The 24905-nt window shown below is 48.5% G+C and overlaps 1 protein-coding gene across 4 annotated transcripts; it reads left to right on the top strand.

The window, feature by feature from the left end:
• The first annotated feature begins 1969 nt into the window (after window positions 1-1969).
• Window positions 1970-24198, top strand: LOC118994989 (radial spoke head 10 homolog B-like). Of its 4 annotated transcripts, none has more exons than XM_037057835.1 (19): window positions 1970-2045; window positions 2917-3267; window positions 5308-5383; window positions 7719-7892; window positions 9488-9573; window positions 10230-10350; window positions 10733-10909; window positions 12291-12447; window positions 12691-12812; window positions 13447-13636; window positions 14594-14708; window positions 15613-15692; window positions 15791-15912; window positions 17232-17339; window positions 18334-18477; window positions 19882-20001; window positions 21334-21427; window positions 22872-23070; window positions 23938-24198. In XM_037057835.1, exons 2-19 carry the CDS (start codon window positions 3014-3016, stop codon window positions 24107-24109), a joined length of 2511 nt encoding a protein of 836 aa, XP_036913730.1. In that variant the 5' UTR covers window positions 1970-2045; window positions 2917-3013; the 3' UTR covers window positions 24110-24198. The 4 variants fall into 4 exon arrangements, with proteins under 4 accessions (XP_036913730.1, XP_036913728.1, XP_036913729.1 ...); XM_037057833.1 differs by having other exon boundaries at window positions 15791-15939; XM_037057834.1 differs by lacking the exon at window positions 1970-2045 and adding an exon at window positions 2474-2638 and having other exon boundaries at window positions 15791-15939.
• The last annotated feature ends 707 nt before the right edge of the window (window positions 24199-24905 follow it).

Genomic DNA, 24905 nt, shown 5'->3' with positions numbered 1-24905 from the left:
TCTGGGACAAGACCATCAAATGATAATTATTCACATGTGTTGTGTCAAGTACGATGCTGGTGTGCCTGTCTGCAGGGTCTCATTTAATTTTTTCAAGAACTCTGCACATTGAGGTTTCTGGCCACAAAGATGGCTCTGTGATAAACCCACAGCCCTTGACTATGAGGCTATCCAGGTGTGGTTAAGGAATGGGGAATGAGAAACGGGATACCCAGGCCCAGCTGGGCCAGAGAGGCCATGCGCTGGTTTGGAAGATGCGGGAAGGCAGCCTCTAGAAGCTGGAAAAGGCAAGAAGGCAGATTTTTCCCTGGAGCCTTCAGAAGGGACCAGCCCTGCTGGACTCCTAACTTAACTGTAAGATGATATATTTGTGTTGCTTTAAGCCACTAAGCAAGTTTGGGTAATTTGTTTGCAGTGCAAAGGAAAACTAACACGTGAGTTAATTATTCCTGTGTTATGGTAAAGATGAAAGGGGAGAGGTCACATGCCGCAGGTAGCACTGCTGGGAAAACCGAGGTCAAGTGCATTCAGCTCCATATTTCCACCTGGTGGCCTAGGGTTGTAGGGCAGAAAACATTAATGCTCAGAGGCTTCTGGGGCTGCGTGGCCCCTTTAAGGGTGGGATGGGAAGGGGCGGGGCTGCGGTTGCCTGGAGACCAGCTGGGTTGGACGCGCTGGCTTGCCCATCACTTTGGTTGGGCCTGGCTTCAGAAGTCAGGTAAGCACTGGGGCTGGATCCCTGCTGCCAGGCCCTGTGGTCCCGCATGGACCACACCACCAAACATACAGGCCTCTGAAGACTTGAGCGGGTGCATGGTGGGCGAGGAGGGTGGCGCAGCAAGTGAGGGAACAGCGCCCCCAGCCTCTGCTCAGAACTCAGGAAAGAATAAACAGGAGAGCATGGTGTCCAGCCAGGTAAAACAAAAACTAATGGGAAGCAGGACGATGTAAGAGCAAAGCCTAGAGGTGGGGTAGAGATGGCTGCCTGTGGAGTCGGGGGGGGGGGGCGGGGGGCGGTCATCTCCAGAGGATGTCCGGGCACTCCAAGAGGGAAGTTGCCTGGCTCTGGAAAACTAGCCTATACGCCTGCTCTGGCCTGGAGGCCCCCAGAGGGGGCGGTTTTAGAGGGCCACAGACCCTTGGTCTCAGAGCCTTCAGTTCGGACCTGGACACCCTCGTTCATGGCTGGCCTCGGGCACACAGTCCAAGGTAGTGCTGGCTCAGGGCAGGTAGTTGATTTCGTTCCAAAAACAGGAAAGTTACATCATCACTCCTGTGTATGCCCTGTCCCATACTCTAGACACATTTAATCCCCATTAAAACACAACTTATTTAATCCCCATAAGGAAACAAGGTGCTATTATCCCTACTTGATACATGAAGCAGGAGAACACACAGCCGGTCAGTGGACTGGGCAGCCTGAGTCCAGCTTGCGTACTTTGCCACACTGACTGATGAATGAGGAGACAGGCTTTTAGAGTCTGGACTGACTATGTGCAAGACCTTAAAGGTCAGGTAACCACTCTTCGTAAACAGGGTTACCCTTCTTCCTGGGGCACTATTTGAAGACGTGGTAGGCGGTGTTTCCAGTTTTTAAAATTATAGGAACAACCAGTGTAACATTGAAACTATTACTTTTGTAAACTGATGATACCTGTTTAAATAATGACCAGTTTTTATGAACTGGTCATTTGTAATTTTCCAGGCTTTAGAAGAATGATAATGATACAGCTAAGATTTTAATTTCTAGGGGAACCCTTAAGTATTTAGAGACATAACTTTTATTTTTTCAGCTAAAACTCATCGATGCTTTGAAACAAACAGCTCTCAACCAAAGAAATCATTTGATGCTTAAATACAGCAAGTGAACTTTGGGTCTGCTAAAGGGGAATGGTGAAAGAAAAGAAAAAAGCAGACAGAAAAGTGGATAAGTCTGCCCGCTCTCCTTCANCATGGAGGGTGGTGCAGCAAGTGAGGGAACAGCGCCCCCAGCCTCTGCTCACAACTCAGGAAAGAATAAACAGGAGAGCATGGTGTCCAGCCAGGTAAAACAAAAACTAATGGGAAGCAGGATGATGTAAGAGCAAATCCTACAGGTGGGGTAGAGCTGGCTGCCTGTGGCGGCGGTGGGGGGGGGCTGTCGGTCATCTCCAGAGGATGTCCTCTGGGCACTCCAAGAGGGAAGTTGCCTGGCTCTGGAAAACTAGCCTATACGCCTGCTCTGGCCTGGAGGCCCCCAGAGGGGGTGGTTTTAGAGGGCAGCCGACCCTTGGTCTCAGAGCCTTCAGTTCGGACCTGGACACCCTCGTTCATGGCTGGCCTCAGGGGCACACAGTCCAAGGTAGTGCTGGCTCGGGGCAGGTAGTTGATTTCGTTCCAAAAACAGGAAAGTGACATAATCACTCCTGTGTGTGCCCTGTCCCATACTCTAGACACATTTTTTGCGTCAACTTATTTAATCCTCATCAGGAAACAAGGTGCTGTTATCCCTACTTGATACATGAAGCAGGAGAACACACAGCGGGTCAGTGGACTGGGCAGCCTGAGTCCAGCTTGCGTACTTTGCCACACTGACTGACGTATGAGGAGACGGGCTTTTAGAGTCTGGACTGACTGCGTGCAAGACCTTAAAGGTCAGGTAACCACTCTTCGTAAACAGGGTTACCCTTCTTCCTGGGGCACTATTTGAAGACATGGTAGGCGGTGTTTCCAGTTTTTAAAATTATAGGAACAACCAATGTAACATTGAAACTATTACTTTTGTAAACTGATGATACCTGTTTAAATAATGACCAGTTTTTATGAACTGGTCATTTGTAATTTTCCAGGCTTTAGAAGAATGGTAATGATACAGGTAAAATTTTAATTTCTAAGGGAACCCTTAAGTATTTAGAGACATAACTTTTATTTTTTCAGCTAAAACTCATCGATGCTTTGAAACAAACAGCTCTCAACCAAAGAAATCATTTGATGCTTAAATACAGCAAGTGAACTTTGGGTCTGCTAAAGGGGAATGGTGAAAGAAAAGAAAAAAGCAGACAGAAAAGTGGATAAGTCTGCCCGCTCTCCTTCATCTCTCTCTGATAACCCAGAGAGTTCCAAACAAGATGACAGTTCCGCTAGACGAGAAGGGTCCCCAAGTCCTGTCCCACAGTCAGAGGTGCAGTTCCACGAACTGGGACCCAAAAGGGAATCCAGAAATCAGCAGCAGGGTGAAGATGCCGCTCTGTATGAGGTGCCCGTTCTCAGCGATCTCATCGTTGAAAGGTGATCCTACTGGGGGCTTCCTTTTCTACCACTTTCATGCCCTCTGTTTCTGTCTCGGGGACATCTGCAGTTTCACCGCCCACCTCTCTGGGTGACGGTGAAAACCCATGTTGTCAGCACTGGCCCTTCTAGACTTTTAGGTTCACGTATTTAACTCCCTACTGTGTGTCTTCCTCAGGGCTTCCCACCGCCCAAAAGCAGAGACCACAGGGCTTGAAACAAGATGAGCTGGATCTGAGTCAGCTCTATGCATGCATCCCCCTATCACCGAACCTTTCGGAGCCTCAGGATCCTCACTGGGGAAAAGGAGAGAGAATACACACCTTAAGGTTCCTCCCCACGAGGCCCTTTCTCTCCCAGACGCTGGCTTCTCTGTGGGGCCCTGTGGCTGTCAGGGCACCACTGTTTTCCTGTAGATCCAGCCTGGAGATCGGAGAACTGTCCTCCTTCCTGTGTCTTTCGTTTCTTTTTCCTCCGCTTCTCTCGTTAGTCCCTTTCTCTGTGCGTGGATTTGTTATCTCTTGACTGGGCGATTGGACTCGCTCCCTAAAGATTTCCCTCTTTCTAGTCTCTCTTCTCAGGCCTCCTGAACAGAGGTACCTTCCTATTTACATAACTTATTAGTTGTCTATCTTTACAACAAATCACCCTAAAACATGGCAGTCAGAAGCTGTCATTTCATACAGTTTATGGGCATCAGGAGTCTGTCAGCAGCTTAGCTGTATGGGGTTGGGTTATGGTTTCACAGGGTTCCATCACGATGCACGGTTCATCAGGGGTCATCGGTTCAATTCCCAGTCAGGGCACATGCCTGGGTTGCAAGCCAGATCCCCCACTAGGGGGCGCTCGAGAGGCAACTACACAGTGATGTTTCCCTCTCCCCTTCACCTTTGTCTAAAAATAAATAAAATCTTTTTAAAAAAGACTTAAAAAGATAGATTGTTTGAATGGTAATAGCAGCCAATTATTGATGAGCTACTGTGTGCCAGCTGTTGGGTTCAGCACTATAGGATATTAAAAAGTATGAGACATAGTCCACAGTGCCAGGGGTGTCCAACCTGCGGCCCAGGATGGCTATGCATGCAGCCCAACCCCAAATTGTAAATATACATGAAAGCTTTTTTTTTTTTGCTCATCAGTTTTCGCTAATGTTTATATATTTAATGTGTGGCCCAAGAAAACTTCCAGTGTGGCCCAGAGATACCAAAAGCTTGGACACCCCTGGCACACCGTGCCCTACCACCCCACCCCCCAGCCTTTGCCCCCTCTCATCTTCCTCCCGACCTCTCTCCCTCACTCCAGCTGTGCTACTCTCCTCACTGCTTTTTCTTTTTTCTTTTTTAAAATATTTTATTTATTTGTCTTTAGAGGGGAAGGGAAGGAGAGAGGGAGAGAAATATCAATGTATGGTTGCCTCTTGTGAGTCCCCTGCTGGGTACTGGCCTGCAACCCAGGCATGTGCCCTGACTGGGAATCAAACCGTGGTTGCTTGGTTCCCAGGCCCACGCTCAATCCACTGAGCCACACCAGCCAGGGCCTCACTGCTTTTTTGGAATTTGAGATCTCAGGCTCTTTCCTGCCTCAGGCCCTTTGCACTTGCTGTCCCCTCTTCCTAGGTCCCTCTTCCCAGGATTCCTCTCACAGGTGTTTGTTCCAGGTTCTCGAGCTCTCAGTGCAGCTCTTGTGTTCTCAAGAGAGTCCTCCGCCCTGCCTGCCCGTGAAGGACAGCCCCCTCCCCTGGTCACGTCTTTCACAAAAAATTGAACACAGTCTGGAATTAATCTTGCTTGTTTGTTTCACATTTACTGTCTGGCTGTCCTCAGTGAACTGGAAGCTACAGAAACAGGGACTTTCCAGTCTTGGTCACAGTTCACAGCTTCTACCCCAGTGCTGAGAAGGGGACAGGTGTATGGTGGCTCTCGGGGAGGGGGTGGGGTGGGGTGGTGTTTGTTGAGTGAATGAATGTGAGAGGTGCTCCTTCATTCGTGTTAATTGTGTCTCAACCCAACTGTCATGACCTTGAGTTTCATTTCTCCATAGCTATGAAGGGAGCAAAGTCCAAGGACTGCGTGACAGAGAACGCTTTGCAGTCTTCCAAGGAGGTGGCGCCTATCGTGTGAGTCACACAGTTGGGGAGTCGGTGTGGAGGAAGGTGCGGGGTGACAGAGATTTGCATCTTCAGACAAATCCATCCACTCTTCAAAGAACTTGGAATCACTTAATGCTGGCTTTATTTTGAACCCTGATTACATATTTTAAGGTAAAAACAGGGCTTAGTGCAACTGAAGTTGTCATTGTAGATTTTTTTTGTTTTTCCCGATTTTTGTTTGTCATACAAACAGCCTTCAGGTCACTACAGTAAATAACAAGTAAAACCCCGGTATCAACATCCTTTTGCAGTAAATGTTGTTAATTTGCTGTGTTCCTTACATTTCTTGATGGCTGTATCAGTATTTTTACCTGGGCATATTCATTTTGTAGATAACAGCTTGGATTTTTTTTGAAGATTTTATTTATTTATATTTAGAGAGAACTGAAGGGAGGCAGAGAGGGAGAGAAATATCGAGGTGTGGTTGCCTCTCACATGCCCCCTACTGGGGACCTGGCCTGCAACCCAGGCACGTGCCTTGACTGGGAATCGAACCAGCGACCCTTTGGTTTGCAGGCTGGCCCTCTATCCACTGAGCCACACCAGCCAGGGCCACCTTGGATCTTCTTTGACTTGTGACTCTTTTGTATTGTTACATGTTTTTGCAACTTGTTTTTACTGTGGTAAATATGTATATATATATAACATAAAATTTATTATTTCAAACATTTGTAAGTGTCCAAGTTCAGTGTCATTAAGTACACGTATCAGATTGTATCATGGCTTGTACCTTCACTTCTAACCTACTCCAGAACTTTTTCATCATATCAGAAAAACTTTGTACCCATTAAACATTAGATTCCCCTTTCCCTCCTCCATAGTAATTATTTTTAACATTGCACAGTGTTCTAATATACTGTTCAAAACCATGCCATAGTTGTTGATGGATGCTTCTGGGTGTTTTCATTTTTTGCACTTATTTATTTATTTATTTGTCTTTAGAGAGGAAGGGAAGGAGAGAGGAAGAGAAGCATCAATGTATGGTTGCTTCTCATGCATCCCCTGCTGGGAACTGGCCTGCAACCCAGGCATGTGCCCTGACTGGGAATCGAACCGCAATTGTCTGGTTCGTAGGCCCGCGCTCAATCCATTGAGCTACACCAGCCAGGGCAATTTTTGCACTTACTAATAATGCCACAATGAAGGTTTTCATTCATTCAGCCTGTCAGAAAAATACATGATTATTATAGGAGCACAAGTTTTTGTGGTTGAGGCCATAGGCACGAGTTTTAGCACACTAGTTTCCACCCCCCTTAACATACATATTAAGTGTTTAATAAAAACTCAAAAATGCAGACCCAGGTTGAACCCAGGCTCCCGTTTAACAATGGCACAGGACTGCCTGGTGTGAGGTGCGGGCAACCGGATTTCTTCGGACTCCTCCACAGATCCTTTCTGGAGCAGGGTGGGTGCCAGAGTGGTCCCTGCTCAAAGGCAAGCTCTGCCCGTGGAGATGAGCACGCTGGTGTGGTTGCGGGTCCGTGAAGGCCTGGCGCCATCAGTGGCAGCTGTCATATGAAGTCTGTGATCGGTCCCAAGGGTTTGTCATTGTTCTGTTTTGAAGGGTGTGTTTCCAGAAGGACTCCTGCATGGACCAGGGACTTACGTTTGGGCTGATGAACTGAATGTGAAATGAAGCACATAAGACGTTATAGTTCTAAACCGTAGTTGTGAGATTTAATGGTCAGGTTCCCACAGTTAAACATACTGCTTTCATGAAAGTCGTTCCGCACGTGGATTAAAGAAATCCACAGACCCAAAGAATACAGCTGATATGGTCCAGGATGCTCCGGTGGTGTTGGCAGTGTCATTCGTACATTCCAGAGGGTTCTACGTGTACTGTACATGTACTGGGGCCCCTCCTCTTTACAGTTTATTACACACTATCTCATACCTTCGTTTTGCAGAGATCAAACCCTAGCCCTTCGTTCCGCTCTGGGTTCCACTAACCCGTCTTGCAGTGTGTATTCTTAAGTCAACTGCTAGAACCAAACTGCTCTCCAAGAAAGGGTGCAGATTTCAACCCCCCACTCACAGCCTCCTTTGGGGCGGGTTCCAAAAATCCAAATTTCCAAGGCCAGGATGTCACCTGCTTGCTGCTTGGAGCTCAGTCTGCATACAACCTTCCAGAGGCATTTGTGCGCCTGGGCTTCTGCCTCGTGGAGGTGCCAGGTGAGGGAGGACGGTGGGACCTGGGCATAGTCCAGTGTCTCCGCAGGAGGAGAGGCAGGTGTGGTATCGGCACTCAAGGACGTGTCTCTGCTGCCTTCTTTCTGTCACTCTTCGGGCCATTTTTCCCCAGGGGCACTTTGTAAAGAGCACCTCCGTGAACCTCAGCATGCACACGTGGCCGGACGGCAGCACCTACAAAGGAGAAGTGGTCAACGGCAAGAGGAATGGATTTGGTGTGTTCCAGTGCGTCACACAGCCCGTGTCCTACGTCGGCCAGTGGTGCCAGGGCAAGAGACACGGGATGGTGGGTGAGGCCGCCCCGGGACGGCCCTCTGCACATAGAACGTCTAAACTCGGAGGGTGGGGGGCGCGGGGGCTGTGAAGGCGTATCCACTTGTGTTCACTGAGGTGGGCTTCGTGGGACGTGAAATTAACCACGGCAGAGTAAGCAACTCAGTGGCCCGAGGCGTCAGTACGTCCTCAGTGTCGTGCCAACACGACCTGTCTTGGCCCCACAGACTTCATCAGTCCAAAATAAACCCCATACCCGTTAGTTAGGTGGTTACCCCTCAGCCCCCTCACCCTGCAGTGCCAACAGTTTGCTTTCTGCGTCCGTGGCTTCGTGTATTCTATTGATTCCCTGTGAAATGGAGTCATACAGCACGTGACCTGTGTTGTGTCTGGCTTCCTTCACTGAGCACCACGTTTTTGAGGGTCACCCGTGTTGTGGGTGCTTCCTTCCTTTTTATGGCCGAATAGTATTTTGCTGTATGGCTAGACCACATTTTGTTTATCCGTTCGCCCCACGGATGGCTGTTAGGGCTGTTCCCATCTCTTGGCCACTGTGAACAGTGTCGCTGGGCATGTGGGCGAGGGTTCAGTCGAGCACCTGTTTGCTGACTTCTGGGTGTGTTCAGGAGCGGAATCGCTGGGTCGCATGGTAACCCGACCTGTACTCTGGAGAACTGCCAGCCTGTTTTCCACGGTGGCTCCACCACTGACGTTGTCGCCAGCGGCGTTGGTTCCATTCACTCATAAGCAAGGCGGTTGTTTCTGGGGCTGTTGTTTGTTTCGCTGTGCGATGGTAAAACGCCGTCGCGGTGTGTTTAGAAAAGGAAAAGCCTGCCATTGTAATCATCACTTTCCTCATATTTAGACTGTTCAGTTAACATCTTCGGTTTGCTTTGTTTAGTTTTAGCTCATTGCAGATCAGCTCAGGCTTGGGGTGGGAGTGCCCCCCACAGGCACCCGGATGGCATAGCAGGAACACGTTAGCTTGATAATGAGGAAGAAGATAGGAACACTTCTCTCTCTTTCTCTCTCTCACACACACACTAGTGAATAAACCAGCAACTTGAGGCCATTCAGCAGAGATCCAAATGCCTTGCACAGTGGCCAGTCCCTTAGAGGAGTCACCACAGAATGGTGATGCTGTGGTCACTTGTATTTGGAGGCAGTAACGGAAGTAGGTTTCCAAATGGATAAAAGAAAAAGGGTTCTGGTACCTACGAGAGTGACCTTCAGTTACATGCTGCTCTTCACTTTAGGTGACGACAAAGCAGGGTTTCTTTAGTACGTATTCGACTGCTAGTTACGAATGTAATGGATGTACTGAAGGTAATGAGTGTAGTCGTTACCCCACGCCCTCATGTGGTGCTATGATATTAAGGAATAATTAATTTGTGACATTATCCCATTCTCCCTCAGCAGGTGCTTTACTGTATTCTTGATTCCAAAACAGAAACGTAAATAGATTCCACGTCTTGCCTGAGTGTGACATTTGTCTCCTGCATGAGTTAGCCCCTTAAATTCATATAGTTTATTTCCTATCTTTACCTATAAAATAGGATTTGTTATATGGGGCTTGATTTTTTTTTAACTTGATATTATTTATTTTAGGGCTGCATTTATTACGATCGAGAGGGTACCTCTTCCTACGAGGGGACCTGGGATCACAACGTCAGAAAGGGCTGGGGGATAAGACGGTGGGTGTCCCTGCTGCTCGTCAGGGGCGCGGGCCAGGAGTGGGAGGAGACCCCGGCGGTGCTCAATCGCGCTGTTCAGAGGTGGGTGGAGAAAGCACAGAGGACGTATTTCCTACGTAAACAGGTGGACTCTTCAAATTCACCCCAATATCACCTTCATGGTGATGCAAATACTAGAGTTAAATGAAGTCTCGTCACACTGTTTTACTCTGTGCAGAAACTGCCTTTCTTCATTCTCCGTATTCGTCATGGACTGGATGATGAACTTCACATTTCCTGAAGGGCGCTGACACAGTTGCTTGATTTTCAGTTTGAGCTGATAGAGTAAAAATATTTGGGGGGCAAACTACTAGCCAATTATAATATTACAGGGAATTACTTGTAAAGACTTGAAGTCCTTGCTCTTATCCACATTGTCACCTTATTAAGTGATCAGAAAGTTTAATAACATGGTTTATTACACCTCCTCAGATGACTGTTGTTACTAACCGCACGCCCATCCATTGTCTTTAACTACAGGGAAGATTATATGGGCAAGAGGGTTGGGTCTCTTCCTGCGAGTTCAGGGAGAACCTTTCCGGGAGAGTCGTAGAGGTGCATTAAGTGCAGATGAGATAACTGATTGTTTTTGAAAATCATTTTTTTTTTGGTCCTAGTTATAAATCTGGAAATGTATACGAAGGTCAGTGGGATGACAACATGCGGCACGGAGAAGGCAGAATGAGGTGGCTGACGACTAACGAGGAGTACAGTGGTCAGTGGGACAGAGGCGTCCAGGTACCCGCCGAACACCCGCAGAGGTGGACGCTCTGCGGACCCGCAACACACGGGGGAGTTGTGTGGTCTTGTCTGGTAACCCGACATTCCAGGGCTGATGAGTTTGGACACTCAAGCCAGGCCCCTTACGCGCACTGCCTTCGACCTATACACCCACCCTTCATTCTGTGGATGAAAGACAGAGGGTTCAGCGACTTGCCTTAGGTCAGGCCTGGCTGGCACGGAGCGGAGCTGGGGCTGAACCCTGTGCTGCGTGGCCCCGAAGTCCGTGTTCTTGGCCCCTTCACATGAGTCACTGTGGTTCCTCCACATGCGTCAATAGACTCAAGTGAAAAGAAGAAGTATTTTGAACATTGCTCATGGAAGCGTCCTTTCTCTTCAGAATGGTTTAGGAACACACACATGGTTTCTGAAGAGGGTCCCCAACTCCCAGTATTCTCTGAGGAATGAATACAGAGGAAACTTCGTGAGCGGGTGTCGTCATGGCTATGGAATATTCTACTATGCCAGTGGAGCCACATACGAGGGAGAATGGGTTTCTGATAAAAAACACGGCATGGTGAGTACAGACCTGTGAAGATTACATTTTTTTTAAAATTTAATTTATTTATCTTTAGAGGGGAAGGGAAGGAGAGAGGGAGAGAAACATCAATGTATGGTTGCCTTTCGTGCGTCCCCTGCTGGGAGTTGGCCTCCTGGGAACTGGCCTGCAACCCAGGCATGTGCCCTGACTGGGAATCGAACTGCGGTCATCTGGTTTGCAGGTCCGTGCTCAATCCACTGAGCTACACCAGCCAGGGCTGAAGATTACATTTTAAAGATTATGTGAAGCACTTAAGATACAGTAAGAGGCATGTCATTCTCCGTCTAGTAAAGTGCATTATCTATTTTGCATAAGATAACTTACTGTTTTGTTGAGATGATTACATGAATTTTAAAACAATTACCCCCAAATTATTAATTTCATGTGATAATTTAGAGGTTATTTAATTGGCTTGTGTTATATGTGCTTGTGTGTGTGGGGTGTGTGTTAGGATGGTTTTGGTTCTAAGTAATAGGAAATCTAGCTTAATCTTCTATAAATCATAAAAAATAATGCGGGCTTCTGTGTTGGTTTGATTCAGTGAAGCCAGGGTTTCTCCTCCGTCTATCCATGGTGTCTCCCACCATGTCAGCCCCACCCTTATGCTGCCCCCACTTCATGATTGCAGGATGGCTGCTGTGGCTCCTGACTTCACATCCACATTCCACACTAAGTAGAAGAGCAGAAACTCCTTTTTTCTTAAAGATTTAATTTATTTATTTTTAGAGAGGGGAAGAGAGGGAGAGAGGTATCAGTGTGTGGTTGCCTCTTGCACACCCCCTTCTGGGGACCCAGCCTGCAACCCAGGCATATGCCCTGACTGGGAATTGAATCAGGGACACCCCCCACCCCCACCCCGGGTTTGCAGGCGGGCACTCAATCCACTGAGCCACACCAGCCAGCGCAGAAACTGTTTTTCAAGAAGCTTTCCACAAATGTCTTGAGTTTCACTGAGTTGAACTGGGTCATTTGCCCACCTCTGGGTCAGACTGACCATTGGCCTGGGCTCAACAGATACCAAGACATTTTGACAAATATCAAAAGACTGTTCTGTGACGGGCACTCAGGTGGTCATTAGCATAGTTTATTAAGACACATTCTGTGACTGAGGGGTGCTTAAAGTTGGGCAGAGGTCGTGAGGCAGGTATAGCAAGAAGAGGGGGGGAGAAGGGAGGAGAATCAGGAGAGGGGGAGCGTTTACGCAGCAATGTGAGAGTCCAGGAACCGGATGACCTGTGGACAGAGCACACGTCTCAAACAAAATACTACGAACTCTTGAGAAAGATTTCGATGTACATTTACCAATGGTTTCCCAAGGAAATTTTTTCCACGCTACGAGTTACCTTTCTATCTACAGGGCCGATTAACGTTCAAGAGTGGGTGTGTGTATACTGGCCTGTTTTGCAACGACCACATAGCGAAGTTTCCAGACCTTGAAGGTGAACTGATGAATGACCCAGAGCCGTGTGCAGACGCTGCCCTCGGGAGCCAGTTCCGAGGATCTTTCAGTGCTGGTAGGGACTGGGCACCTGCCGCTTGACAGTTCATCAGTCTCTGTTTTCTTTCCATGGTATCCACGCATCAAAACACACCTAGGGTGTCAGAAAACAGAAGTTTCCTGTGAGCAGATGCTTCCGTAGTAGGTTGTTTGGCATACTCTTGTATCACACTTCTGTGGAAGATTGTTTGGGTATAATAGCGACCAATGTTAACATTGCTCTTCCCGGTGATGCCCTGTCTTTGCCTTCATCTGCTAGAAGTTATCAGGAAGGTTGACGGCAGTGAAAGCAACCCAGTGTTGGGCTCGAGCATTGAGCTGGACCTGCGTTGGCTGCTGAGCACGTACCCTGAGAAAGACCAACCAGAGGAACGGAAGCAGGTAAAAGCCTTCTGTACCGTTACAGATTTGTATTTTAGGCTTGAATACTTTTTACAAAGAATATATTTTTCAATGACAGTTGGCGTACCATATCATGTTAGTTTCAGATGTACAATCCAGTGATGAGATATTTACATAGCTTATGAAGTGATCACCTGATGGATCCAGTACCCATTTGGCACCATAGTTATTAAAATATTAGCGGCTGTGTTCCCTGTGCTGCACTTTACTTCCCCGTGACTGTTCTGTAACTACCGGTGTGTACTTCTCAGTCCCCTCACTGCTTCACCTCTTCACCTCTTCCCTTAATGCGTCCTGCAACGTGGCAAGCATTAAAATGTTTTCTGTGTCTGGGAGTCTGTTTCTGTTCTGTGTATTTTTTTAGATTCTACATATTAAGTGAAATCATATGGTATTTGACTTTCTCGTCTGAGTGATTTCACTCAGCACAGTACCTTCTAGGCCCATCCATGCTGTTGCCAATGGCAAGGTTTCATTCTTTTTTATGGTTGAGTCATATTCCACTGTATATGTGCACCACTTGCTCTTTATCTGATTAATTTAGAAAACAGGTGTTCCTTTTGCTTTTGTTCTTACTGGGTAAGATAAGATAGACAAGGCTTTCTCTTTTCAGGTAGAGTATGCTGTCTTAAGAAATATTACAGAATTGAGAAGAATCTATAGCTTCTATAGCAGCCTGGGGTGTGACCACTCCCTGGATAACGCCTTCCTGATGACAAAGCTTCACTTCTGGAGGTTTCTGAAGGATTGTAAATTTCATCACCATAAAATAACCCTTGCTGATATGGACAGGGTATTGAGTGGTGAGTATTCTAGGTCCTTCACACCTCTTGGTTCAAAGAGAAATGCACCATGATATCACCATGAACCCCGTCAGGAAATGTTGAGGGAGTGAAGGCAAAGGCCAGGAGAGGTGTGGCAGGGATCAACACAGGGGCTGCTTCTGAAGGTGCGGAAAACGCACTTGGAGAGGCAATCTTGGGACGTAGCAGCAATGCCAAGACCGTCTACAGCAGGGGTCAGCAAAGCAGGGGCCCCCGGCCTGTTCTTGTAAATAAAGTTTTACTGGAACACGGCATGTTCAGTTGTGTACGTCTTTCTGTGGCTGATTGTGCCTGCAGAGGCCAGAGCTGAGTGGTTGTGGCAGAGACTGGCCCATACAGCTCGAAGTACCATGTCTCCTCTCTGGCCCTGATCTACGGTGGAATCATGCTCAGTTGTCGCGTCAGAAGCAGAGAGGGCTGGGGGGGCTGAGAACAGCCTAGAAAAGCTTTAGATCGGCTTGGGTGCGGGCTTGATTTCTACTTAGAAAGTTCATGCAATAAACTTAACAACTATGAAGGTTTTGCTCCTTTCAGCTGAATTCTGGGAAGCAAGACTGAAAGCCTCGAGATATCTACTTGAAAAATAAAATATTAGAGCAAACACCTATTTACTTCAAATTCAAGTGTTTGAAGTAAACTTAGCATTTATTGAGAATTAGCACTAATCGAATTGTGGGTCAGAAGGCTTTGAAAAGCGTCGAGACATGGGATCTTTAAAGTTTCTCGGAGAGTAACCAGATGAAGATCTTCCGAGTGGGACTCAGTTTTTAAGTGGATGCGGATGTACAGTTCAGAGTCCTTTCTAGGAGGAAAAGCACTCAGTTCCTGGAATTAAGTGAAGTACTTGTCTCCAGATCTTTGGATGGTGCACAAGAAGCAAGTCAGATGGAAGGTGCTAGAAAATACTAGGCATCCTTTCCAATTTTCTCATTTTAGCCAATAATGACATACCAGTTGAAGAAATTCATTCTCCATTCACAAAAATCCTTCTGAGGACATTTCTGAGTTACCTGGTACAGCTGGCTCACCACATTCATCACAAAGAATACCAGTGAGTACCACTTCCGGACCCTGTCCGTGGACGCGAGAAGCACCAGCTGTCACTCTGGTTCCATCTGTCCTCTGTTCTTTGACATTCATTATGATTTTTACACACTCTAGCACTGAAGGACTAGGAACAAAAATATTCGCCGCAAAACCGTGAAGATCCCAGCTTACAAAGGGGAAACTTGCAGTGTGTTCCAACACTGCGGAGAGCTCTCAGGGTTTCATTCCAAAATAGTCACAACCAGCTTTTCCTTAGGCCAGAATTTCCTGTCTCTCAGAGCAAAATCGACACCTTTCACCACTTCCCCGAATAACACCTTACAGAACCAAGGCACACTCATCAAAACGAAGGAACAGAAGCAGCTGCCATACCTTTAAGTAAATTGCAGATTTTGTTACGATGCCGCCAGTTTTCCCACCGATGTCCCTTTCCTGTCCTAGTTGTCTAGTCCAGGATCCCACGTGGCGCGACATTGTCACCTCTCATTCCCCTGCAACCCATGATAGTTTCTTAGACTTTGTCTTATATAACCCTGGCACTTTTGAAGAACATTAGTCAGTTATTCCATAAAATGTCCCTCGATTTTGGTCTGCTAATGCTTTCTCGTCGTGACACTGAGCTTATGGGTTTGGGGAAGGATACCGAGGAGGGGAGCTGCCCTTCCCTTCCATCCTGTCAGGCTGTGTGATGTTGACCTGTATCCTTACCGGGAACATTAACCTTGACCCAGTTACAGTGGTGTCAGCAGGGCTGTCTCCTGTCCACTTTCTCAAGTGTTTTTCCCTTCTATGCTCTGCTTGTTAGAGGCCAGTTACCCAGCCCACACCACCCATACCCCCACTCTAGGACCAGAATTCCAGCCCCCCTGCTGGAGGGAGGACTGATAATAATATCTTTTTAATTACAGAAATCGCAGCCCCTCACTGGTTTTGTGCTTTACAAAACTGATGACTGAGAACATTCACCCCAATGCCTGCCGTGTAAATGGTGAGGACAAAACCAATAGGATTCCCTTTAGCGCTGTTGTTTTCAAAATGTAACATTGTGATCACGGTTTGGATGTGTGTCTTCTGTGGCACCGTTAGGCCTGCTGTTCGGTGAGCCGCAGCAGACGCGGTACGCGATGAATTACCTCGACCTGACCTGGGAGGTGTACAGGGCGTACTGCCGGCCGCATGCGGCGCCGCCCCACGAGCTCACCATGAAGGTGAGGCACTTTCTCTGGATGCTCAAGGTGAGCCATCTGGTGGGCTCCGGCCCACCCTCGCGGGCATCTTGGTTTTCATGGAGGGTGAGAGGGGCTAGTTACGCCGCGCAGAAGGAGGTGAGGATGCGGGATGCGTTCTCAGAGCCACCGCCTGTTTCCTGGGTCTCTGGGGGCGGAAGGGAGCGCCTCCGCCGGCTGCCGCGTGGGGGTCGGGGGCGGTAGGCCGAAGGCTTCACTGAGCAGACCTGGCCTTCCAAGGGAGGGGTGGAGGATGAGTGCTGTTGTCAGAAATCACCCTTCCTCAGAAAACGAATTTTCAAAAGCTCCGGTTTGGAGAGTGGTGAAAACATCTAATTCATATAACAGTCTCATACTAAGTATTGGTGGTTTTCGCTTCCTGTTACTTTTGATTTGTGCTTGTGGGAAGGTGAGTGAGAAGTCTTGGAGAATGGAATGCTGACGGGGTGGAAGGCTTTAGGAAGTGTGAGTGTTGTGTATATGAGAAGCTTCTGGTTTTTCCCGGCCAGTTTTGTTCTCTGGCTGTTGTAAGGCTTTGCCTGCAGTGTGTGCTGAACTCTGGCTGTCCACTCATACTTGGGAGTGTGGTGTGTTGGAAGGCCTTCGTGGATGGATGGCACTTGTCAAAGACTAGATCACATCTGTAGGGTGACCAGGCCGGGAGACTTAGGTCTCCTAACTCGCTGGAGACCTAAGCCTGGTTTTCAGTTCTTAGAAGGTTTGGGGGGCGGTCAACGTGGAGGAGGAGTTTCCCAGGAAGCTCTGTCGCCTGACCCTCATTTTGGCAGCTCTGGGATGGTAGGGGGACTAAGTGTCTTCCAGGCCAGATGCCCTCTGGTTCAGGGGCTCGGAGCACGCCTTTGGTCTTCTGCTAGACTTTCAGGGAGTCTTCTGCGATTAGTCCCACCTGCAGCATGACTTTTGGAGTGCCTTCCCGTCCTGCATTCCCGCCACCCTGGCTTGCCTCCCACCTCCCTGGGCTCTGCTGAGTCCGAGGGCCATCCCCTCCCCACTTAGAGCCAGGCTCGTCTCTCACGTCTGGGTCAGCTGCTTTCCCATTCTCTCTGCCCTAGGGTTAGACCTCTGAAAAACCCTTTACTGGGGTTTCTGAAGGATTAGGTTTGGAGAAGAGAGGTAACTTGCAATGTTCATGTAGAATGCCTTACAAAATCATCCCTTTTTAAGATAATCATTTCTGGTACATTTTCTTAAAGTGTTGTCTTGATGTAAGTGGACATAAAAAATAGATAGCTGTTTGTAATGAGAGGCCATTATGGTGTGATTGGTTGTTTCTTTTACAGAACTTTAAAATATTAAGTAAAGAATTAACACCAACCAAATTTGTGGAGGTCATAGCAGAGGACAATCCTTTCATGTGTGACGGAACTGACAGCAACTTTGAACTCGAGGTCTGTGAAGAGCTGGCACGAATGGTATAGATCCAACTCAGACTGTTTTTCCTTGGATACCAAGAACCAAGATTTGATTGAAAAGAATTCTAATCCCAATACAAAAAATGATATATGCGCCCGTCTGTGTATGCACCCCCCCCTTGATTGTATCAGGAGATCAGAGATTAGTATTAAAAAGAACACTTCAGATGTCAGGAAATGATGAACAAAGTCAAGAGAACGTAAACCTCCCGTACGAGTTCGTGGGTACTTAGCGGTGTAGTACATGTCTGCATTCTGTGGTGTACATGCCATATACCCAAAGACACTCACTGGCCTCCTCCAAGAACTAGGTGTAAGGGTCTTTCGTTGTTAGCATTTCCCGCAGTGGGCAAGCGTCCCATCTGCCATCCAGCCAGACCCCCCTCTGGGTGGGGCTCAGCAGACCGTCAGACTGGGGACCCTGGTGCTTTGAGGAGGTCGGGTCTTCCCCAGCAGCAGGCAGGGGCCAGCCTGGAGCCTCTGGTCCACCTGGGGGGCCTGTTCCAGCTCAGGACCCACAGACGTCACAGGTGGGTGATCCATGTCCATGTCCGAGCCAGCCAGCCCCACCCACGCACCTGCTCTGCAGGCCCGCAAGTCGGGACCATGGAGGGTGGGAGGGGGCCACCGCCCGCCCTGTGGGTAAGCACTTGCCGCTTGGTCTCCAGATGCCACTTCTCTAGTTGTTTAAGAAAAAAGGAAACACTTTCGAACATGATTGTCCTCCATTAGCTAATGTAGAATGTTTCTGTCAAACACAGAAACAGTGCCTCACAAGTGAGGTGATAGAACACACGTTCTAATAGGTCTTTTAGATGCTGTGGGTCTGACTGCAGACTGGTGTGTGTCCGCCGTCCCGACACGGTGAGCGGGGTCTTCCTGGAGAACAGACAGGAACACCCGTGCGAGGCACTGATGGACCTCGAGGTGTGCTCGGGAGACTAAGACTCTGTCCCTTCGTCTACTGCAGCTGGTCTTCCTGGAATTCTTTGAAGCGCTCTTAAGCTTTGCCTTCATCTATGTTACTGACCAAATGACTAGATCCTGTGCGAGTTCTCCAAATGACGGTTTCACGGAAGGCAAACATGGGAGCGTGTGTATGGCAGCAAATAAGGTAACGAGTAATATGTTAGAATTTAGAGCGAGGAATGGTTTTACTCTGGAATGGTTAAACAGTCCTCAAAGTTGTCCTGGGCTTTTGTAACCCTTCAGGAAATAACTTAAGTCTTCTTTTCATAGTTTGTTTTTCTTAAGTTAGAGAAAATGTACTTCCTGGTCACAACCCAGAAAGCAGACCCTTAGCCCCAGTAGGAGAATGAAGGTCAAAGTGCCCACAAACACTGTGTGGAGGACCCGAGTCTCAGAACACCCGTGATGTTTTGTTGTGAAATGTTTCATTACGTGATCTAGTGTTTACAAGGGTGGAAAGCGTGACCCAGAGCGAAGATGTAAGGGACAGCTCCTGAGTGTCACACGAGGTGCTAGACAGGTCCCTGAGAAGGGGGCCTGCTCGCCAGACTGGACACTAGGGTTCACAGTGAGACCTGGGGCCAGGGGCAGGGGCAGGGGCAGGAATCCACTGCAGGCTTCAGTGCTAAACTGAGACACACCTGTACAGGGGGAGTTTCAGGTTAGGGGACTTAAAGCATTTCTGATTTCTGAGCCATTGGAGCCACAAGGGGATGGGGGCACGGCGGAGCCCCAGGGCTGCGAAACACTTCCAAGCTGCTCATACAGCAGCCTTCTACTCTGGCCTAAGCAGAGACTCGTGTCGTGAGTCCCTGGGCTGTGCCTTGGGGTCCGCAGTTGCTGGCAGCTTCCTGTTCAACTTCAGCTTCTCATGGCGCACCCCTGCAGACAGGCATGCCTCCTCCAGTCACCTGGGAGCCTGGTCCCGGGCCGCAGCCTGGGTCTCGACACTGCTCTGAGGGAAGTGATTTTATGGATGGCATCGACACAGACTCCGGTGACCAAGTGTGAACATTCTGGTCTAGGGATCGTCCTCAGTCACCGTCTGATCAGCTTCACTTCTGGTTGTCAATGTGGCATTCCAGATGTCCATCAGGATAAACAAACCACACTGTAGTCATACAATGGTGTGTGAGCCAGCAGTGAAATAATTCATGATACATGCAATACGCGTGGACCAAAATAATTATGCTGGGGGAAAGCAGCCAAACAAAAAAGGGTGCATACTGTTGTGTTGTATAAAATTACATAAAATGCCTAGAAAAGTTCAAAGTAACCTGCAGTGATGGCAGGTGGTCAGTGGTTGCTGGAGGAGGGGAAGAGGGGTCACCACGGGGCACAGGCAACTTTCAGGGTGACGGGCATGTTCACTGTTCCACTGAAGTGATGGTTTCACAGGTGTAGACATGTTGACATTTGTCAAATATACACTTTGTTTATTGTGCATGATAGTTCATTAAAAGTGTGTGTGTGTGTGTGCATGCACGCATGCCTGTTTCCATGGAAACAGCCACCTATCTAACCGCCTGTCCTTGCTCTGAGCACCCAGAACGGGAGGTGTCTGAGTCCGGAGACGAGTCAGGAGTCCGACATGCGCTTTGGCAGCATCAAGTCATCGTCAGGGAAGTTGGGGGTCTTGCTCGACTTCAGCGAAATGGAGACAACAGAGGTTTGTCTTCTCCACGCGCCACCTCAACTCTATGGGGTTGTAGTTTCGACCCACTGTGGTGCACCTACTGTGTGACAACCCCGCTGCTCTGTGCTGGGGATCTAGCAGCGAACACACAGCTTGTCCTCCTGTGGACTGTTCCTTTGAGAGAAGAGAGATGGTAACAGGTGAACACAGAACAGTGAACACCCGTGTGGGGTTTACCAGGTGTCATGCAGGCATAGGTCCTGCTTCTATCTCTAGACGGGAACTGAGGCTGAGAAGGGTTAAGAAGTACCTTGCCCACAGTTGCAGGACCAGTAGGTAGTAGAGCTGGGCAGTTTGGCTCCAGATTTGCCCGCCGTGGATTTGGCTGACAGGGTGGGGCAGTCCGAGTGTGCCTGAAGGGATGCGGTGCGGCTGTGTCAATAGCCGTGAGAGGACTGTTCTGTGCAGAGGTTGGAGGTGGGGGTGCACGCTGGTGGTAGACAGGACAGAGCAGGGACCAGCAGAGCGGCTGGGGGAGGGGGAGGTGGGGAGGCTGCGGAAGGCGCCGAGCAGAGGGTCACCGCTTCCTGACGAACCAGTCAGGAGGCCCTCGGGGTTACCAGAAGGTGGTGTGCAGGCTGTGCGGCGAGGGCCCAGGGAAAGCAAAGACGGTGCCTGGGTTTCCAGCCTGGTGGGTTGGAAGGACTCGGGAGGATGCAGTTGCCATTCGCCGTGTAGGGGGAGGATGGAGTGGGGGAGAGGGGGTTAGGGGCAAAATTAAGGGGTTGGTTTTGGACATATTAGGACATGCCATCCAAGGGTGACAGCAAGTGGCACAGCTGGATACACAGTGTGGAGTTCAAGAGCAAGATCTAGCCAGGCACAGAAATGTGGGTGGAAAGAGCGTATGTGTGGTAATTAAACCCATCCATATATGAATGGAAGTTAACTGCGCAGAGAGTACGTTTTCAAGTGTCTGGTTTCTTGGGGGGCGGTCTGCAGTAGATACAGCACGAGTACCGACATCTTCTGCAGTTTAAAAATAGTTAAGAGCCCTGGCTGGTGTGGCTCAGTGGATTGAGCGCGGGCCTGCGAACTGAAGGATCGCGGTTCGATTCCCAGTCAGGGCACATGCCTGGGTTGCAGGCCAGTCCCCAGCAGGGGACCCACGAGAGGCAACCATACATTGATGTTCCTCTCCTTCCCTTCCCTTCTAAAGATAAATAAATAAAATATTTAAAAAAACAGTTAAGAGAATGGTCTCATCAACAGTCTTTGAATTATTAAAATGTAGGAAATTAGTTTTAGTCCATAATGATGCAGAAATAATATTTTGCTTTATGGTTTTTTTCTTTTATGTAAAAGCCCAATTTCAAGAAGTCTCTAAGTGATGAGAGGATTTCCAAAATGAATTTTCTATCTCCAGGGAAAGTGCTGACCTTTTATGTACCTCAAAATGGTGAGTACTGTAATTCTAGAACTTTTAAGTTTGACCAGCTTTCTTATAAATTATATAAAGTTTATAAAAACTGTACCACTCTCATGTGTGTGTGTGTGTGTTTAAGCCAGTACTGCTGCGCCCGGCTCTGTCTCCTGCCCGACAGAGTCCACTTTCAAGGCATGATCTTACTGAGCTTTGTTTGTGCGGTTGGGGCACTCTTCCCAGTTTTATTCAGATATAATTGACTTACAGTGCTGCCTAAGTTTAAGGTGGACATTATGATTTGACTTATGATTTGAAATGATTACCACAATCATCCCAGAAAACAAAAGAAAGACTTTTTCCTTGTGATGAGAACTCTGAGGATTGACACTCTTTTTTTAAAAAAAATTTATTTATTTATTTTCAGAAAGGGGAAAGGAAGGAGAGAGGGAGAGAAATATCAATGTATGGTTGCCTCTCGTGAGTCCCCTGCTGGGAACCGGCCTGCAACCCAGGCATGTGCCCTGACTGGGAATCGAACCGCAATCCTTTGCTTCACAGGCCTGCACTCAATCCACTGAGCTACACCAGCCAGGGCAGGATTGACACTCTTAACGGCGTTCATGTAGACAGACCTTGCGTCTGGGTTCACGGCCGTCATCATGCTGTCTACTGCTTGCTTGTCTGATAAAAGGAAGTTTGTGCTGTGTGGCCATCCCCATCCACTTTGCCCTCCCCCGATCCCCTGCCTCTGGTAACCACAAATCTGACCTATTTTTCTGATGTTGTCAAGATCCTACATAGAGGTGAGATGATACAGTGTCTGTCTTTCTTTGTCTAGCTTATTTCACAAGTCAGTAATTATCTTCTTGCCCAATTCAGAGTTAAAATACTCTTATTTTCTTGGTGAAAGCTACCTTTAAAGACAGCGTAGGTAATCCCAGCTGGTGTGGCTCAGTGGAGTGAGCGCCAGCCTGAGAACCGAAAGGTCGCCGGTTCTATTCCCAGTCTGGATTGCGGGCCAGGTCCCCACTCGGGGTGTGAGAGGTAACCAGCTGATGTCTCTCTCACACACTGATGCTCCTCTTCCTCCCTTTCTCCTTCCCTTCCCCCCTCTCTAAAAAAAGAAAAAGACAATGTACACAAATGCCAAGAGATCTTTTTTTTCTCTGAGACATGGGGAGTATTGTACATTTTCTAAAATTTTAATTTAGAAAACCAAAAAATGTAAGCTATTTAGAAAAAAGTACAGGTGCCAGGAGACTCAAAGGAAAAGCTGACAGTTGTAACTGTGGCCTGGTGACCTCCAGGCAGTCCGTGAGCACTGTGCAGCTCACTGGCTCCCCGGGGGCCTGAGAGCGGAGCACCCCCATGTCACAGGGGCTGGGGGGCCCACCGCAGAAGGGGCAGGACCAGCACCCAGCCTCCAAGGTTACTGCAGAACCATATGGGCGTGCCCTGAAATGAAACTTTCTTCTAGAGAAAACAGAAAAACCCGAGGACGAACAGACCGAAAAGCTCCGAGTGTGGGTCGGCTGTGTGTGCTGGTTTTTTGTCAACGTGCTCTTCCCGGCTCACAGACGCGAGGAGATGCTCCAGGGGAAAGTGATGGAGAACAAGGCACAGCTCATGGCCTGGGACAGAGACAGGGGGACAGCGTACGACGACGTGGAAATGAGGTGACGTGCACGGGCTCGCAGGGCCCTTTCCTTCCTGTTTTCTGGAGCTGCCGGCAGCTTCAGGACCGAGTGCTTTCATTAAGAGCACACAGCTTCCGAAGGTTGGCACGTCGCATGGGGGGCGGAGAACCTGTGGCTACCGGGAAGAATCCTGCCTGGGGGCCACCTGTTCTCTCCTGTTGTCTAAAATGGTGGTGACCTCTGTGTCAAGGCTCCCATGAAAAGGCAGTGTGACCGAGTGTCTGGGAGTCAGACCACAGATCTAGACAGCCTGGGTTCAAATCCCGGCCCCTCCATTTAATGCTTGGGTGTCTTGGGCAAGGGGTGCCCTCAGCTTCCTCATCTGTAGGCTGGGGATAGTGCCCCCATAGGACAGTGGGGAGGATGAAGGGAGCGCCTGTTTGTAAAGCACCTGAAACGATGACTGGCGCTCGGAGCACCCAGGGAGGGCTGCACGCTCACCTTTCTCGCACCGCTGTCCGGGCTCAGTGCCACGCAGACCTGTTGATCAGAGTGCAAACGTCTGCTTTCCGCGAAGTGCCCCGCAAGCCTGTGGGTCTGTTGAAGAAAGCATTAAACTGGACTTAGGGAGAAAGACTCAGAAGGATTTTCAGAGGCGACTTACTAGCCGCCAGCTGCCGGGAGATAAATGGTTCGCAGGTCACTGCAGGTAAGGTTTAGACACGGCATCACCTCATCTCAGGCAAAGTGACGGTAACAATTTTTGTGAACCAAAGCAGATCAGGTCTGTAAACAAAACTGTAAGCTGCCATCAGGTTTAGACTACTTAACGCCACAGAGCAGAGATAGTGGCTTTGAAATGACAGAGTAAAAAAAATACCTCCTTCTGTTTGCTTCCCGTGTTAGGCTGAACAGCTTGAGAAAGGAAGAGGTCAAAAGACAAGACTCGGAGGTCCACATCACCGTGATCAAGGAACCGGCAGAAGCCTCATCCTTGCCTTTGACGTCGAGTCCCCCTAAAGAGGACCCAGTGATGGTCCAATCGAAGACCATCACCAGTAAGAGAAAGAAAAAATAGAGGTCACTGGGTTTGTAGCTGTAAAAGGAGTTTAGGGCCAATGCATTGTGTTGAATTTCCTGACCAATAAAACAGGCTGGGTTTCACTTCCCATCTCAGCGCCTTTGAAATACCAACCCTCTGGGCCACTGCACTTCAGGCCCCTTCTAGGGGCGGACCAGGGAAGTGCCCGCATGTGAACACTGAACTGAATGAAAACACATGCCGATGGGTACTCAGGGATTGCATATTCAATGATTTTTAATCAATATGTTGGTGACTAAATTTAGACTCTGATGAAACCAATCAGATGTCTGTGGGGAGCTGATGAAGTTATTGAAACATTTCTTCTGCTCCTTCGCCCCTTGGAACCGCCCCGTGTCCACTGGCCTGTCCTGATGCTGCCTCCGACACGGCCCCTGCCCGTGAGCCACAGCACCACGGGCCACAGCTGAACGACAGGGTCAAGTGCAGGTGTGCAGTTGGTGGTTAAGTGAATGCTTTGTGTCTGTTAGAAAATGTGAGAGCTAATGAGCTGTGTTAAAATTGAAGAACAACTACCAAAAGCATAAAAATACCTAACTTCTGGACTAGCAGAAGGAAGGAAACTCATCTAACATTTCCCGGAAAAAGGGAAAACAACAAAGAAAAAAAAGATGGAAAGAGGAAACAAAAGATGATGGGGAGACGTACAGCGTTCCCAGGAATCACCGGTGTTACAAGCTAAACCCGCCTCTTCCCTCACAATCACAGAGATACTTTGATTGGACTGAAAAATAAAAACTCACTTCAGTGTTACTCTTTACAAGGGAACCAT

The sequence above is a fragment of the Sturnira hondurensis genome, unplaced genomic scaffold, assembly GCF_014824575.4.
Source record: "Sturnira hondurensis isolate 20B ecotype Veracruz unplaced genomic scaffold, ASM1482457v3 Scaffold0009733, whole genome shotgun sequence".
In the NCBI taxonomy this organism is placed as follows: domain Eukaryota; kingdom Metazoa; phylum Chordata; class Mammalia; order Chiroptera; family Phyllostomidae; genus Sturnira; species Sturnira hondurensis.
Note: the sequence above shows the minus strand (reverse complement) of the source record. Positions and strands in the feature narration are given on the sequence as shown.

Excerpts from the sequence above, each read along its gene's own strand:
- LOC118994989 (XM_037057833.1), top strand. The coding sequence starts at position 3,014 with ATGGTGAAAGAAAAGAAAAAAGCAGACAGAAAAGTGGATAAGTCTGCC. Across the intron at positions 3,268-5,307 it reads AGCGATCTCATCGTTGAAAG|CTATGAAGGGAGCAAAGTCC; the intron begins GTGATCCTACTG and ends ATTTCTCCATAG. Across the intron at positions 15,693-15,790 it reads CAATGCCTGCCGTGTAAATG|GCCTGCTGTTCGGTGAGCCG; the intron begins GTGAGGACAAAA and ends TGGCACCGTTAG.